This window comes from Puma concolor, chromosome C2 (genome assembly GCF_028749965.1).
Source record: "Puma concolor isolate L17-30 chromosome C2, mPumCon1.1.hap2, whole genome shotgun sequence".
Lineage (NCBI taxonomy): Eukaryota > Metazoa > Chordata > Mammalia > Carnivora > Felidae > Puma > Puma concolor.
This window is the reverse complement of record NC_141675.1, coordinates 2,528,843-2,547,108: the sequence shown is the minus strand read 5'-3', so window position 1 is coordinate 2,547,108 and position 18,266 is coordinate 2,528,843. Positions and strand designations below refer to the sequence as shown.

At 44.8% G+C, this 18,266-nt stretch overlaps 1 protein-coding gene across 2 annotated transcripts in view; it reads right to left on the bottom strand.

Moving 5' to 3' along the window:
* Positions 1 to 13,472, bottom strand: part of PDCD6IP (programmed cell death 6 interacting protein) — a 75,632-nt gene extending 62,160 nt beyond the window's left edge. For both annotated transcript variants that reach the window (XM_086720346.1, XM_086720347.1), the window contains exon 1: positions 13,114 to 13,472. In XM_086720346.1, the coding sequence (XP_086576472.1) occupies positions 13,114 to 13,322 (209 nt within the window). In that variant the 5' untranslated portion in view covers positions 13,323 to 13,472. The remainder of the gene's footprint in view (positions 1 to 13,113) is intronic.
* Positions 13,473 to 18,266: the final 4,794 nt, after the last annotated feature.

Here is an 18,266-nt window from a genome sequence, read left to right as displayed (position 1 = left end):
TAAAGTAGACTAATCACAAAGTCTCCTTGAGTCATTTGTCATTCTTCTCAGTCTACTCTCCACCCAGCAGCCAGAACAATCATCAAACAAGAAGCAATCTTCTCCCTCATCAGGCTGACCTTTGAGCTAACATGAGAGATTGGGGATATCCAAGGCAAAGCCTTCTAACTGGCCTCTCTAACCCTTCCTCCTTCTCTTAACCTCCCCTCCCCTCCCCACCTTCTTCAGGGCTATCATTCCAGTGACTGTTTCTGAGGCCAATCTTCCAGGGGGAGGGGCAACATGTGTGAGACCAAGTTTTTGGCTGACATGGCCACAGGTTTGGTTACAAACAACAAGATCTGAGCAATTAAGTAAACACAATGAAGATAATGGACACTAATTTCTAACTGTCAGAGAAAAGAGTTACAGAAAGAGAAATGGCTAGAATAAATTCTGTAGTTTTTGCTTGGAATTGGAGGTATCAGTGTGATTTTCTAATATGGTGGAGAAATCCAGGGGTGCCTGAGTGGCTCAGTTGGCTGGACGTCTGACTTCGGCTCAGGTCATGATCCCACGGTTCATGGGTTCGAGACCCACTGTCAGTGCAGAGCCTGCTTCGGGTCCTGTGTCTCCCTCTGTCTCTGCCTCTCTACCCCTACCCTGCTGGCTCCCACACACTTTCCGTCTCTGTCTCTCTCTTTCTCAAAAATAAACTAAACAACAACAAAAATACACACACGTACACACACATGTATATACAGTGGAGAAATACAAAAACAGGTATAAGTGTGTGTGTGAGTGTATTTCCTAAACATATATGCTCTGAGGGCCTAGAAGCAATAACACCTTGGTGGCATAAGCACATCTAGAGCCCAGATGAATAATTCTCTGCTTTAGGAGCCAACACTCCTTCAAGAAGTGACAGATTCCACGGTGGAGATGGAGAAAATTCAAGAATCAAACCTAAAACATCTTGCTATGTCAGATAGTCAAGGAAGTACTCAAAAAATGAGGCCGTGTCAAAAAGACGTAAGAACTAGCTTTAAGGGACTCCTGCTAGCCAAGTCCAGAAAAAATTAAATGAAATAAACAAATCGTAACCCATTGAGAAAAACAAGAACACCAATTTGAAGCAAATAAAATAAATAGATGAACAGGGAAAGCACTACCCTACTGCACAACGGCAGCTCGTAACACTAGAAGCTATAACAGAGTTGGAAAAATCACCACGGCACCTTTCAGAGTATCTGTTTCAGTTAAGATATATCAATGGATGCTAACACAAGAAAGTCTGATGGAAACAGGGTATTACAAAGATTCTCCCCACAAAGTACTTACTAATTTGTTCAACATACTCATCAACTGTAAGGTCAAGAAACCCGGCAGACATCATCTTGATCAAATCATTAAAGTTAAACACAGGGCACCAAACAACATCAAGTTCTTCCTGACATGCACAAAACCAAAAACAAAACCCAGCTGCACTTTGGTGGTACTGCTGCCCAAAAATGCATAAATCCTAAGAAAAAATAAGACAAACCCTTACCGAGGGACATTCTACAAAGTAAGCAGCTTATACTCTTTAAAGATGTCAAGGTTGTGAAAAACAAGGAGAAACTGAGGAACTGTTCCAGACGTAAGCAGACTAAAGAGCCAATTAAATGCCAAAGGATCCTGGATGAAATCCTGAGCCTGTAAAAATATCATTGGGACACTTAGCAAAATTTGAGTGCATTTTATGGGTTACACGGTAATATTCAATCAATGCTAACTTCCCAATTTTGAAAGCTGTACCGTGATCATGTAGAAGAATATTCTTGTACCTAAAACATTCTTGTAGTCTGAAAAAAAAAAAGAACTATGAATTATTAAATGTTGAAACGCTTTACCTCATTCCTATCATACTTAAAATTTCATCCAAAATTTTTGACAAGGCCTGGCATTATCCAGCCATCATTCAACCTCTCCAGCCTCATCTGAGAATATTCACTACACGTCCTATTCATTAGTCTATGCTCTCTCCTGGCTCAGGGCCTCCACCAGTTTTTTTATCCCCCTCTGGACACTTTTCCTATCATGATTTCCTGCTTTTCTTATCTAGACTGATATACCATCAAAAAAGCCTTCCCTCATCCATTCGTTTATCCATTCATTCAAAAAATATACACTAAGAATTTACTATGTACCAAACACAGTTATAGGACATAGAAATTCTGCAATAAACAAACATTTAAAATTTTGAGCTCTTGTAGAGCTTTACTTGTAGAGGGGGAGAAAAAATAGATTAAGTAAAAATATAGTACAGGGGACCGTAGTAAGTGCTATGGAGAAAAAAGTAAAAAGGATAAGGTGCTGTACAGGGTGAGAAGACTGTGGTCTTCAAACAGAACATGAGATAACTTGACTACACAGAAGAAATAAAAACAATTTTGAAAACCACAGATAATAGAGAAGGTACGAAGGAGGTGATGAGATGAGGCCAGCAGGTAAGTGAGATAAAAGATCAGCAGTCGTGGGACAATCAAGTGCCAAAAACTGGGACAAGAGCATGCCCGAAGACACCCAGCCACGGCAAGGAGGCCAGTATGGTCACAGGGCCAGCACAGGAGAAGATGAAATCAAAGAAGTAACGATGTTCGGAGCAGAACCGTAAGACTTTTGGTTTCTACTGTTCGGAGGAAGAGGGGAAACCATCAGAGTCCGGACAGAAGAGTAACACGAGCCCATCTGTTTTCACAGTCACCGTCCACGCCGCCATGGGGAAGACGGACTTGCAATTGTGCAAGAGCAAAGGAGAGAGGTCGGTCAGGAAGCTCTTACAGTAATCCAGGCAGGAGATGGGGGAGCGTAACTCGGCTGTTCCACAGTGGTGGCAGAACTGAGAAGGATGGTCAACCTCACTCCTGTTTTAAACCAGGAGTTTAAACTCTCCCTTTATAATCTCTTGGGCCTCTGAATTTGTCCTCCATACAACTTACCAGTTTGTAATATACCCACTTACGGAATTATGTATGGTATCTTTTTCCTCAAAGGATTCTAAGCTCCATGAGAGCAGAGAATGCGTCTGTTTGCTATTTAACTGCTAGCCCCAAATACGTCACTAAGCTGCAAATTTTTTAAAAGTAACCTTTTTTATCTCTGGAAAGTAAAACCCAAGATTCTCTGTTTTGTGAACCAACAGGAACTACCAAAGCGCAGCCCACAAGGAGACACCAGCCAGGTCCCAAGGGCTGGAGACAAAAGAAGGCAACAGCACGCAAGGCCCAGCAACAAGGCTGACAGAGCAACTGTTTCTGAGAAGGGCTACTGTCGGCTTGGCCAAGCAAAAGGCAAAGTCAAGATAATACGCAGGTCTTGACACAACAAGAAGGAAAACTCCTGGGGCGCCTGGGTGGCGCAGTCGGTTAAGCGTCCGACTTCAGCCAGGTCACGATCTCGCGGTCCGTGAGTTCGAGCCCCGCGTCAGGCTCTGGGCTGATGGCTCAGAGCCTGGAGCCTGTTTCCGATTCTGTGTCTCCCTCTCTCTCTGCCCCTCCCCCGTTCATGCTCTGTCTCTCTCTGTCCCAAAAATAAACAAACATTGAAAAAAAAAAAAATTTAAAAAAAAAAAAAAAAAAAAGAAGGAAAACTCCTGCCAGCCCTGTAAGCTTCTTCCCTGACCTGGGCCATCTCAGATGGAGGGCACTCTAGGTACACAGCCACCCAACTGTCATTAACTAGATTCATTCTCCAAGGAAGAGTATCCGGTCTGGTTGAGAGGGCCCCAGGGGAGGGGGTGGGCAGTCACAACACAGTCACCTTCACTCTCTGCCTCAGTGACACCCAAGTTCCAGCGCGCCCTCCTCTTCTCCCAGAAAGCCCAGCCATCTCAACTTGGGCAGCTGGCTCAGCTGCTGGAGACAAGCAATGTGCTGAGTCACCAACTCCCAGCCTGAGACTGTACATTCCCTGCCAAGTGTAGGTGGCCCCAGAGCTAACCCTGGGCGGCAGTGAGGTGCAGCCAGTGAATGGCCAGGGAGGCAGGCACTGGGAAGAAAGGGGACGATGGAAGAGAGGGGAGCACTCCAGTGCTGAGAGTTAAAGGGAAGATGGGATAGCGGGGAGCACTCCAGCGCTGGGAAGAACGGGGACGATGGGATAGAGGGGAGCACGCCGGCTAGGTCTCCAAGGCTCACAGCCCCGACCCACTCAGAGCGGTGGCTATGAACAATACAAAAATAGGCAGCTGACCAGGCCTTGGTTTGCTGACTCCTCTGCAGTAAGCACGAAAGGAAGTAGTAGGAGATAAAGCTACCTCCCCTGCAAATGGATCGGCGGGGGGCGGGGGGCGCTAAACAGAATGTCCTGAATTGTTTATAGCTATCTCCATTCAAAGCTTTTGGGCTTGACTCTCAAAACTTAAGCCGTGTAGGGAAAAAGTACATTTATATCATATATTGAAAGACTAGAAGCTATGCGATGGAATCCTCAAAGTAAGATAGCTGTCTCAGGACAGGTGATTAATTTAAAAAAATTTTTTTTTCAACATTTATTTATTTTTGGGACAGAGAGAGACAGAGCATGAACGGGGGAGGGGCAGAGAGAGAGGGAGATACAGAATCGGAAACAGGCTCCAGGCTCTGAGCCGTCAGCCCAGAGCCCGACGCGGGGCTCGAACTCACGGACCGCGAGATCGTGACCTGGCTGAAGTCGGACGCTCAACCGACTGCGCCACCCAGGCGCCCCAAATTTAAAGTAAGAACTATGGGAGGACAGTCATTGGAAATAATATGTGACTCCTCTGGACTCAACCCCAACAGAAACCAACTAATGCTTTTTTTTCCTTAATTGTTTTTAACATTTATTTATTTTTGGTTTTTTTTTTTTTTTTCAACGTTTATTTATTTTTGGGACAGAGAGAGACAGAGCATGAACGGGGGAGGGGCAGAGAGAGAGGGAGACACAGAATCGGAAACAGGCTCCAGGCTCTGAGCCATCAGCCCAGAGCCTGACGCGGGGCTCGAACTCACGGACCGCGAGATCGTGACCTGGCTGAAGTCGGACGCTCAACCGACTGCGCCACCCAGGCGCCCCAGACATTTATTTATTTTTGAGAGACAGAGAGAGTGCAAGCAGGAGAGGGTCAGAGAGAGAGAGAAGGGGAGACGCAGAATCCAAAGCAGGCTCTGAGCTGTCAGCACACAGCCCGACGTGGGGCTTGAGCCCATGAACCATGAGACCATGCATGACCTGAGACAAAGTCGAACGCTTAACCGACTGAGCCACCCAGGCGCCGCTCAACTGACGCTTTTCAAAGAAAGCAGCCATCGCAACTGTAGTCACCGCAGGCAAAATGCTAGTTATTCCTACAACACGGAACACAACGAACTACTCCTTCTACATGATTCCACCGCACTATCCCTTGTAATTCAGCCTAAATCTTAGGTCTCAAAATTCTCCACAGAGGGAACAAGGGCAGAAACAAGAAAATCTACCCACCTCTCTATCACTTAAATATGCTTCACTGTATCAGCAGATTCTAGCTTAGAATCTAACAAGTAGACCTCTGCTGCGAGTTTTCCACAAGTAGGAAGAAGGAAAGCCAGTATGCTACAAAGTTGGTGAAAGACAGACAGACAGACAGACAGGGCATTATGGAAATAATGCTGCAAAGAATCCGTATGTACTTTTAATATTTTAGAAATAAGTAATGTTTTGGGGCGCCTGGGTGGCTCAGTCAGGTACGCATCCGACTTCGGCTCAGGTCACGATCTCACGGTTTGTGAGTTCGAGCCCTGGGACAGGTTCTGGGCTGACAGCTCAGAGCCTGGAGCCTGCTTCAGATTCTGTGTCTCCCTCGCTCTCTGCCCCTCCCCTACTCACTTTCTCTCTCTCTCTCTCTCTCTCTCTCTCTCTCAAAAATAAATAAACATTTGAAAGAAAGAAAGAAAGAAAGAAAGAAAGAGAAAGAAAAAGAAAGAAAGAAGTAATGTTTTAATCAACTATAAAATTTCAAACATATTTAAGAGATATAATGTCACAGTGGGCATATCTCAAACTTGCAAGTCCAACAATCCTGAGTTTGAAACCCAAGTCCACCAACTCACACCTGTGTGACTGTGTGCACGTTATGAATAACCTCTCCAAACCCTTCCTGATGTCAGGTAATATCTCATTTAAGCATGAGGAAAAAGATACCATACTAGATTCTTAGAACAGTGTTGATACATAGTACATGTGATACAAGCGGTAGCTGCAGATCATTATTTTGCAACTATTCAGAACTGCCTTTATATGTTCTTCAGTATTTTATAAAACCCAGTCACCTACAGCAAATATCCAATAGCTCAATTTCTCAAATCTCATGGGGGAAAAAAAAACCTAGGAAATGAATTCATTTCTTTGAACATACCAAAGACAGACTCGATTGGAAACTGTAGTTTTAAAGTTCAGGGGTGGGACAGGGCACCTGGGTGGCTCAGTCAGTTAAGCGTCCGACTTCTGCTCAGGGCATGATCTCACGCTTGGTGAGTTCAAGCCCCACGTCGGGCCCTGTGCTGACAGCTCAGACCCTAAAGCCTGCTTCAGACTGTGTCGCCCTCTCTCTCAGTCCCTCCTCCACTCACCTCTGTCTGTGTGTCTCTCTCTCAAAAAGTAAACACTAAAAAAATAATTAAAAGAAAAAAGTTTAGGGGGAACACATGGAGATTGAGAACCAGTCCACACTAGCCAAAGTGACAATGCAATGCAAATTCTCATGACCTATACAGCTCCAGTCAGTACTTAGGGCTGTGCAACCCCCAACTGCCAACCAGAAAGAAAAACAAGAGAATGCGAAGAGTTGGACCGCATATTGGTCAGAGTTCATAGATCCTTCCAGAACCTTATTTCACACTTCTTTCTTCACCCAATTTATCACATGAAGACTCATTAATGAAGCATTGTGCAGCAGAGTATAGTAAAAACTAGTCAGCGAGTCAAGAGGTCTGGATCTTAGCTTAATTCTGCCACAGAGTCAACTGTGTGGGCTTAAACCTCCTGTGTGCAAAAGATTCTCCTTAAGGTTACACAGAATGAAGAGTGTCCTGACAAGCTCTCTTATTTAGTAAACATTAGAAGTCAGAATACAGAAAAACAAATCGGATTTTAAATCTTCCTTTAAATTATGTTTATTCATCTATGCAGAATAAAATTACTGAGCCAAATCAAGGTCTGCCAAGTACAGATATTCCTTGAGACCAAGGGCCAACTATTACATATCTTTACTTCCTCCACACTATTTGCATAACAAATCTGTAGGAGTGTCATTAGTGCTAAAATTATCTTAATATCCTCACTCCCAAACCAACAATCAGAATGTTAGCAACAGTTGTGAAGTAAAGTGGAACAGCAACATCTTCTTTTCCTGATCTGTAAAAAACATTAGTGCTTGAAAAAAATTCAGAAATTATGAGACTAGTTCCATCAACTTTACTACAAATGAAAATACTACCATAACGCAACAAACTAAACACTAACCCACAAGAGAATAACAAAGTTAGAATTTTTACAGAAATGTACATAAATGACTCAAGTTAGAAACAAAACTAAAATTACAAACTATTTAAAAATAAATGCCAATGAAAATATTAATATCGAAACCAACTGATGCAGCCAAAGTAGACGGAGAAAAAGTATACACTCCTAAAATAAATGTATGAGAAAAACAAAAATGATGAGAAACTAATCATTCAACACAAAAAGAAAGAGAAAACAAAAGCGAATGACAAAGGCAGTGAAGAAACCAAAAAACAAAAAAGAAATTAAGAAAACAGACTTGGTTTTAAAAAAAGAAAATGGTAGCTTCAAACCCTTAGCAAATCTGATCAAGGGGGGAATCACACATAATATATGCACATCAAGAGTATGGGGCGCCTGGGTGGCTCAGTCGGTTGAGCGTCCGACTTCGGCTCAGGTCATGATCTCACAGTCTGTGGGTTCGAGCCCTCCATCAGGCTCTGTGCTGACCGCTTGCTCAGAGCCTGGATCCTGCTTCAGATTCTGTGTGTCCGCTCTCTGCCCCTCCCCCGCTCATGCTTTGTCTCACTCTGTTTCTCAAAAATAAATAAAAATGTAAAAAAAAATTAAAAAAAAAATAAAGAGTAAGAAAAAATTGCAACTATCAATTATGAAAAAACATTTTGCAAGAACTTCCGTACGACAAAAAGTATCATAAACACAATTAAGAAATAAGACACAGACACATAATGGAAAAAGGATAAACAACCAGAAAATGTAAAAAAAAAACTCCTAAAAATCAGTAAGGAAAAAAACAAGCAACCCAGAAAATGGGCAAAGAAAAAGAACAGGCCATTCACAGAAAAAGAAATTAAGTGACACCAGTAAATGTAAGATGCTCTACCTCAGAGAAATCAGGGCAATGCAGTGGAAAACAAGGTACTATCTCTCATCCATTGTTTAGCAAAAAGCAATAATTTAAGTTACTAACAGGGCGCCCAGTGGTTCAGTCAGTTGAGCATCTGACTCTTGATTTTGGCTCAGGTCATGATTCTAAGGTTGTGGGATTAAGCCCTACATCAGGCTCTGCGCTGAGCATGGAACCTGCTTAAGATATTTTCTCTCTCTCTCTCTCTCTCTCTCTCTCTGCCCCTCTCCCCCACTCGTGCTCTCTCTCACTGTCTCTCTCTCCCTAAAAAATAAAAAAATAAAAATAATTAACCTGCAAGTATCAGCAAGAATGCAGAGGAATAAAAAACTCACACATAGGTGTTGATGGGAATGTAAATTAATAACAGTCAAGTTTTTTTTTTTAAATGTTTATTTATTTTTGACAGAGAGAGAGAGAGCGAATGAGCATGAGTGGGGCAGGGGCAGAGAGAGAGGGAAACAGAATCTGAAACAGGCTCCAGGCTCCGAGCTGTCAGCACAGAGCCTGATGCGGGGCTTGAACCCACGAACTGTGAGATCATGATCTGAGCTGAAGTCAGACATTTAACCAACTGAGGCACCCAGGCGCCCTGGGAATGTAAATTAATAAAACCACTGTGGAGAGATGAAAATATAAACAACCCTCTCCCAGTTAACCGGAGATCTGAATCAACACCCTTCTCTGTTCCCTCCCAAAATTCCACTAAAAAAAAAGGAATAAAAAATCTTCAAGATGTCAACGCACAAGGACAAAGACAACGGGAAATGGCCCAATAGCATACAAGAGGTTTCAGGAAATTTTCTAAAATATGAGAAGAGAAGTGAAGGAATGAAGCAAAGAGAGAAAGCTGAAACTCTAATTGCCTAGAGGAGAGGGAGCTAACAAAATAGAAGCCAAATCATGCCGGAGAAGCCAGAAAGGATCTAAATTGAGAAACAGGAGGCACCACTCAAAAAAGGAATCCAGTATGAGTCTGGAAAGAGAAGGTACGGTTGAAAATCTTTGAAAGAAACCATTAGGCTCCCAACTCCTCCTCGACTGAGGAAAACATTAAGGATATCAAACACAGCTAAGCTGGGGGATCGAGCACAAGTAAGTGGGGAGGATGGGGACTGAGAGGCCATGGTTGGGAGTGCTAAATGCCTGCATCATTCTCTCTCCTTCTTCCTTACTAACAGAACCCCACATTTCGGCTGGGTATATGGCTGCCCTTAATAAAACTTCCTTTTTCTATCCTACTCTTCTGTGATGTGGACACACGCTAAAAGCCAGTAACATGAGCAAGGTGCTAGGGGGCAGCTTCCAGGAAATATTCTGGAAACTGAGCCCTCTGCCTTTCTCCCGTCTTTCCTACAATCTGAAACGTGGGTATGACTCCTATCTGGGCCTTGAGAACAAAGACTCTAGGCTTTACAGAGCAGACGGCCAGAAGACGCCGGAGCCTGATGAACTTCACAGAAGCACTACACCAGCCTCGGATGACCAGAGCCGCCCATCTACCAACTCTTTACACAGGAATAAAATCATACTTTAACTCACTGATAACTTGAGATCTCCTACATGCAGCTGAATCCAACCCTAATACAGGTGTCACCCTAAACCAGATGACATAAAAGACTGCGTGTATGATTGCTGAAATCCCCAACCTCCGTTTCCCCCTGATCAAGTTTCAGAAAGCTGACGACCAGGCTTTTTCATGGAAGGAGACCGGAAGCTTTCTCTCTTTAAAAGAAAAAAACTGACTGCCACTAAAAGACACACACACTGAGCTCTGAAGTTTCCCTCCTTCCCCTCGAGGTTCCTGAGTTCGAGCTCCATATTGGGCTCTGCACAGACAGCATGGAGCCTGCTTGGGATTCTCTCTCTCCCTTGATCTCTGCCCCCTCCCCCACTTGCGCTGTCTCTACCAAAATAGATAAACTTTAAAAACAAACAAAGTAAGATATTCCAGGGACACCTGGCTGGCTCAGCTGGTAGAGCGTGTGACTCTTGATCTCAGGGTCATGAGTTCAAGCCCCATGTTGAGTGTGGAGCCTACTTAAAAATAATAATAAAAAATTTTTTTAAAAATAAAGATATTCTGCCGGCTTGATTGAATGAACATCTCACAACTGTTTGATTTTTACAGCATATATACCCAAGGAACTTTTATATACACCTCCATCATAAAATTTAATAGACTGTAGTATATATCTATTAGCCTATCCTAGCACACTAGAAGGGCAAGAAGTGAAAAAAATATAGTTGTTGAATGAAAGGGCTAGAAGAGAATAATACAGAGATGACTGATGAAACACGGTTAGTTTCAAAGACACGATCTCTGCAACGACCTTAGTACCCAGGAATAGTTCTCGCATTTATGCCTAAAAAACTAAGGATTGAACAAATGAATGAAGTTTTAAAAGTTCACAGCAGAACTCTATCACAACCACTATCCACTACTCCCTCTTGTATGTTAGTCTTTTTTAAGTTTTTTTGAAAAAGAGAGAGAGTAGAAACAGGGGAGGGGCAGAGAGAGAGGGAGAGAGAGAGAATCCCAAGCATCTGCACTGTCCGTGAGGAACCCGATGCGGGGCTTCAACTCAGAAATCATGAGACCATGACCTGAACTGAAATCAACAGTTGGATGCTTAACTGACTGAGCCACCCAGGCCCCACCTCTTGTCTGTTAGTCTTGAAATTGTGCACCAATTGCCTCTGAAAGCTCCAAGCTCCTTAAGAGCTGGGACCAAACAATCTATTTAACAAGACTGTTATCACAGTGTTTGTTACACCACATCCTTCGCTTTCTTAATACTACTAATGGAAAATCCTCACTAAATACTATTCTGGTCTACATAAAAATCACTTTGGAGGGGAACCTGGGTGGCTCAGTCGGTTAAGCACCTAACTCTTGGTTTCCACCCAGGTAATGATTTCACAGTGTGGGAGGAGATCAAGCCCTGAATTCAGGCTCTGATCTGACAGCACAGAGCCTGCCTGGGATTCTCTCTCTCCCCCTCTCTGCCCCTCCTCCCCCTCTCAAAACAAATGCCTTTTTTAAAAACTTGCTTTGCTTTTTTTTTAAGTAAGTTAATTCTAAAAACAATGACTAAGAATTCCTAGGTTATGTTAACAAAAAGCTCATAATAAGTATCAAACTAATGATCTTGGCAACCCGACAGTCCTATCTTTAAAAATGATACTGAGCCACTGGGTGGCTCAGTCAGATAAGCATCCAATTCTACGTTGCGGCTCAGGTCATGATCTCACCGTTCCTAACTTTGAGCCCCGCATCTGGCTCTGCCACTGACAGTGCAGAGCCTGCTTGGGATTCTCTCTCTGTCTCTATCTCTCTCTTCCTACCTGACTTGTGCTCGCTCAAAATAAACAAAAACAAAAAAAAAAAAGGACACCAAAGGGTCCTAATCTCTCTGGGCAATCTATTCAGTATCCTCCCTTGGAGGAACCAGCCCTCCCCCAGTCCCTATTACTACCACTTTGATCCATGTGGGATGGAAAAGTTATAGCAGAGAGTGACTCACACAAGGGCAAGCAAATTAGTACATTTCCACTCATAAGTGGGCAAGAGCCAACCCAATCAGAGGCCTCCCATGGACTTCGCCAGAGAGAAGGAGAAAAGCACTCTCTTATTTATGTATTACGGACCACTGTAATCACAGTAGAGCTGGGGGGGGGGGGGGGGGGCGGGGCGGGGGGCATGTCTCCCAATACAGAAACAAAATTCACCTAAAAGGGAATCATCATGGATGCAAGATTCTTTAGGCTTAAGTGGTTCTTAAACCTAAAGAAGCACTATTCCTACACTTTTCAGCTACCAGAACAAATAAGTAAACTAGTTTAACCAGGGCTTCTCCTTGCATCCTAATACAGCTGTGTCTGTCCGGTGAGACAAGGAGAATATGTTACACGTAAGAAACGAGGCTGTTCAAAGGTAGGCAAAAGAACATTTTGAACCGCTAAGTTATGTGAAAACGTTGTCATCCGATCCGAAAAAGTACCGCAAACGGAACCCTCATTAAATACAGCATGAGCTCCGTAAGCATTTGTTAGGATAACAAATTCACTCCCTTGGGCGCCTACCTGCTCGGGGAAGAAAAAAAAAAACAACTGATTTTCAACAACCTCTCGAGTTTAATTTCAAATAACCTCAGCTCCTAACCCTGGGAATTCTCCGCCGTGCGATTATAACGAACTCAAAAAGGTGGCTCAGGCCGAGTGACAATAACGCAGTCAGTCCTAGACGTCCGTCCCAGCGTCCCAATTCTCCCACTTTCCTCAAACAACTACGGTTATGAAATCCTAACCCAGCCCGGAAAGTTGCGCGGCGACGCAAAAATGGGGGGAAGGGCGGTGTCTCGGAGACCCCCAAAGAGTGGGGGCAATTACTCGTGGGAAAATGCGGCGAGAGCGCGCGGCGCGCGGGCAACCCCGTTCGCGCCGGGCATCCGATGGCCCGAGTCCCAGCAGAGCCGGGGCCGGGGCCGGCGCGGGCGGGCGGGCGGGACGGACGGGAGGGCAGGGCGAGCAGCGGCCCGCGGGGCCGCTTCCAGCTCACCGAGGAGGAATGCGGGCCACACCTACGCGCCCGGCCCAGCCAGGGCGGGGCGGCCGGGCCGGGGCCGTGCGGGCGCGGGAGGGGCCCCGCACGGGCGGAGGGAGACGCGGGGGCGGCGGGCCACGGCCCACCTCCCCACCGCCCCACCGCTCGCCCCCGGGCCCACCTCAGGAGCGTCTCGAGAGCGCCCTCGTGCTTGTCCAGCGGGCGGCCGAGCGCGGCGCGGCGCAGCTTGCTGAGCTCCTCCGCCGCGCGGCAGTACTGGGCCTGCTCCTCCCCGCCGCTCGGGTACGTCTGCTGGATGAACTTCACCAGCGGCTTGGCCAGGTCCACCTCCGAGGTCTTCTTCAGCTGGACCGAGATGAACGTCGCCATGGCGGGCACCTCGGCCGCGGTTCGGGCCACACAGGCCGCGCGGGACGCCGACGAGGGCCGAGGCGCGCGGACGACCCGGCTGGCGGACCGGCGGACCGACGAACCGACGGACGGGCTCTCCGCCCGAGCTGTGGGTCCGGCCACTTCCGGGAGCTCCCGCGCAGGCGCACTGGGGCGCGCCGCCCGCAGTCACGTGAGGCGGGCGGGGACGCGGCGCCGCGGAGCCGCGGGCCCGGGACGGGGGCGTCTCCCCGGGGGGCTGGATTTTTCTTTCGCAAGTGGAAGCCTCTCCTTCCAGCGCACTGCTTGCGGCGCCTTCACGGAAGAGCCACGATGCCTCCACTCGAACAACTTGTCGGTGAAGTGTTGTTACTGGCCCCTACGAGAGTCTGTGGCGACCTGTCCAAGACGTTGCAGCCTCGGGGTTGTTGTGACCTATGGTAGTTCACGCCACGCATTGCTATACACCAGGACTGAGGGCACAGTGAGCCTTATAGGCAAGGTCCCTGCCACGGTGCAATGCAACTTACAGGCAGGTAAGGACACAGAAACTAAGGTGTACAAAGTGTCCAGAGTATGGTAGGAAAAAACAGGGTGCTCGGAGCGTAGGGTATTAGGGTCCCTTGGAAGAACCTATTTAAACGAGACAATCAGAGTAGGCTTCTCTGGGGTCAACTTAAAACGACCTGCACTTTGAGATGATGCTTGACATTAGAAGAGGGGAAGAGTGGCAAAGGAGAATCTCGCAGACCGATGGGGTTGCAAGTGCAAAGTCCCCAGGAAGCAAACACTTCCCTTGTTCGGGAAGTTGAAGTAAACTGGCAAAAACTTAAAAACCACACAGGGAATGGGATAAAATAAAGTTAGAAGAGTAAGCAAGCATCAGTCATTCAGAACCTTGTAGGCCAAGTTACAGAATTTGTATTATAGAATAAATGCCAAGGAAGCCATAAGTGGGATTTAGGCGATATCGACATGATACAGTTTACGTTTTAAAAAGGCCACCCTGTGCATCAATCTGATGTCGTATCTCTTGATGGGATGTAGCATGAAGTATACAATATCTATGATATATTCCAGGCAAAAATGTGTAACTTGAGTCTATCAAGCCTTTGCACCTAACAAACAGCTTATTAGAAATACAGGGGGTACAGGAGCAAACTAAATGATCCATAGGAAGTAACCAAACATCCAAGAGGTGGAATATTCTGCAGGACAACCGGCTCCATCTCTTCAACGATGGATCGTTATGAAAAAAGCCACTGCTGTATGAAAAAACAAAAAAATTTAGGGTACATAAGAGCAGATTGAATCCTAGTACGAAGAGGCTCCCTACAAAATGCACTTTCAGGACAGCTGAAGAAATTTCGATTTCGAGGGACTGAATATAAGATGCAAATGTATTGCCATGGAAAGATGGAGATCATTAACTGAAAAGAGCAAGTCACAGAACAGTATGTATGTTACGGTATCTCACTTTGATTACGAAATGCATATATGTGTATTTGTGTACTACAAAAAATATCTAGGATTATACTGGAAGGTTTTAGCAGTTTAATCTTTAGAAGTAGAAATGTATATTTTTATTTTCTTTATTGTTGTGTACCTTTTTTTTATAATGGTTGAGTTTTGCGAAGTTTTTTAAATTAATTTTTATATTGGAGTATAGCTTACACACAATGTTACATTCGTTTCAGGTGTACAGTATAGTGATTTTGACAAGTCTGCAAATTATGCTGTGCTCACCACAAGTGTCGCTAGCTACCATCTGTCACCATACAGTGCGATTATCATACCGTTGAGTCTGTCCCCTATGCTGTACCTTTTATCCCTGTGACTTATTCATTCCATAACTGGAAGCCTATGTCTCCTCTCCTGCCATGGCCCTTCACCCATTTTCCCCATCCCCCCCATCAGCTCTCTATATTTACGGGTTTTGCCCATCGTACATACTACTTTTGTTATAAAAGTTTACTTTACCACAATTTTCATTTATTGTTTTTTAACATTTATTTATTTTTGAGAGGCAGGAAGAGACAGAGCACAAATGGGGGACGGGCAGAAAGAGGGAGACACAGAATCAGAAACAGGTTCCTGGCTCTGAGCTGTCAGCACAGAGCCCGATAAGGGGCTAGAACCCACAAACCGTGAGATCAGGACCTGAGCCAAAGTCAGATGCTTAACCGACTGAGTCACCCAGGCGCCCCTACAATTTTCATCTTTTTAGTAAAAGATTCTAGGTTAAAATAAAACAACCACTTTGCTATGTAGACAATGCATTAAAGAAAGGCAAGGTGAAAGAGAGAAGTAAATCATGAGATGATTTCAGAAATCCAAGCAAGAGATCACGAAAGATAACATTAGCAGGAATGAGCTAAGTTGATGTGTTTTTGCGTTACAAATTGAAGAATTTACTGATAAACAGGATAGGAAGGTGAAGAGAAGGGAGTGATCAAGGATGACGCCTGGTTTTGGTGCCTGAACTTCTGAGTGGTCAGTAGAATCATTTACTGATACAAGGAAAACTGATGTATAATCCACTGATGGGGGAGGGGATCGGGAGTGTTTGTACCCAGCCGTTCAAGTGGAGTCAATAAATTGACAACTGGGTATATGGGATTAGAGCTTCTGGGAGAGGTCTTGTTTGGGAATCAGCAGTCAGCTGATTTTTAAAACCCTGGGACTATAAAGGAACGCGAAGAAATAGAAATAGGTCAGAAGCTATCAATTAGGAAGGATAGTATCAGATTAGGTGTATTTTTAAGACCGAAGGTGATAGATTATCTTGTAGGTTGGGTCGCAGAACTGATGCACTGGGGATTCAGAAGAGCCCGAGACGCAAAGTGCATGAAAAGAGGAGAGGAAAGGGCAACCATAACACGGAGGGTGGAAGAGGGGGGGATTAACCATCAGAAAGATGTGGGATAAATCATTTGTTGAGGCAGGTGGGAAATGAACACAGATGTAGTTAACTGCGCAGCATTGGTCAAGGGAAGATAAGGCAATCCTGTCTGATGGAACTTAGAATAAAATCTAAACTCCTTACCACAGCATGATCTATTTCTGCGTATCTCTTCAACTTCATATGTTGCCCCTTGTTCCTCATTTATTACTGCCCGGTCACATTGGTCTTATTTCAGTTCTCAAAATCACTAAGATCTGTCTTTCCTCATATGACTTACAACTTCCTCCCCACTTTCTTCATGTGTAGGTTGAAATGTCTCCTCCCCATTACTCCCCCCTTGTTACTGTCTAACTCAGCCATTGTTTATTTCCTTCAAAACACTTACCCTAACTAGCAAGTATTTTTGTTGCTGTTGATTTAATATTTGTCTGACTTCCCCACTAGAATATAAGCTCTGTAAGGGCAAAAATGTTTTGTTTTGTTTTTTAAGTACTGTTATATCCAGCACTAGGCACATGGTAGGCACTCAGTAAATATTTTTGAGTGAGTAAATAAGTTTCAGTGCTTGTAAAAAAAAATTTAGATTTCTCCTATCAAAATGACAACCTTTCTCAATAAGAGGTGCCCTCATTAATTTGATAATAAGCCAGTGTAGTTAGTTAGGCAATAACCATTAATTAAGCAGTAGGCCAGTGGCCAAAGAAGGATGGCATATGCTTGTGTTCTGATAATAACGAATTTCATAACTGTCTCTTGTGACAAAATTCAACAACTAGCCTCCTCGGGGATGTCTGTCTCCTCTTGTTCACTCCTTCTCATCATCCTCCCTGTACCAGGCGATCTTCTAGAGCTCATTCAAGACAGCTCAAGTTGCCTCCTACAGGAAGCCCTCCTGCATCTCCCTACGCCCCACCTCCCCACAGCCCCCGATTTCCCTTTGGCTCGGGCACACAGCATAGGTACTCGGACAGGCTGCTATTTCCCAGCCTCTCCCCAGACCAAAGCTCCAGGGGTGGTGGTGGTCCTCATACTCTTATTTTCTGTTTGCCACGGGGCCTGTGCTGTGCCTGGCACAGAGCCTGCGGTGAGTGCAGTGTTCGGGGAAGTGGCCTGAATTTCTCCCTTTCCAGTGTACTCCTCCATTCCTCTTTTCCAGCTTTCATCCATTTCTTTTCCTCCTCCTCCCCCCTGCTCTTCTAGTGTCATTTCAAAACATTTCTCTTTTCTGTCTTCAGAGCATAACATGCCTTCTCTAGAAAATTTGGCACATTTGAAGAATCACATGTAAAATAAAACGCTGCGATTCCACAACCTGGATGTTTTCTTTAAGCAAAGTTCTTTGCACTTCCTTCTCTCTGCACATATATTTTCTTTGGATAATTCTCATGTCTCTGTGTGTGCAATTTTGTATCTCATTATTTTTTTCTTTTCTTCATATTCTGTCAAGCATGTTCACACATCAATAAAGTTGCTTTGTAAACACTGAAAAACAATTCCAGAATCTCAGTATCTTAACATTGTAAACTCTCCAGGGTCGCTGTCCTCCAAGTAGCGTCTTAGTGATCCAGACTACTTTGATCTTATAACTCAATTATGTCAACATGAGACACCACTTTCAAAGGGGAAGAGGAAATCTATGGCATCACACAGCAGTTTCTCACTGCCTCAGCCGTCACTTCCACTCACATTTCACTGGCTAGAACCTCTCACCTGGCCCCATCAAAATGCAGTGGGACTGGGAAGGATAGTCTTCTTGGTGCCCAGGAAGGAAGGGAGGGCTGGATGTTAAGGAGCACCGGTGATGCATCCCAAGGATGAGTTTCACTGCTTCCGAACTTGCTAGTGGCAACATTGATATTCCATCTGTGTAATGAAACTCCATAAAATACATTCTTAGAGTATAGTAGCCTCAGTGTAATGTTTTGGGGGGATGTTAAATCAGGAGATTTTTCTCCCTGATAATCTATAGTTCTGGTGGGCCCATCGTCACCCCACCGATTGAACCAGTGGAAATACTTGCATCTTTGGAAGGAGCAAAC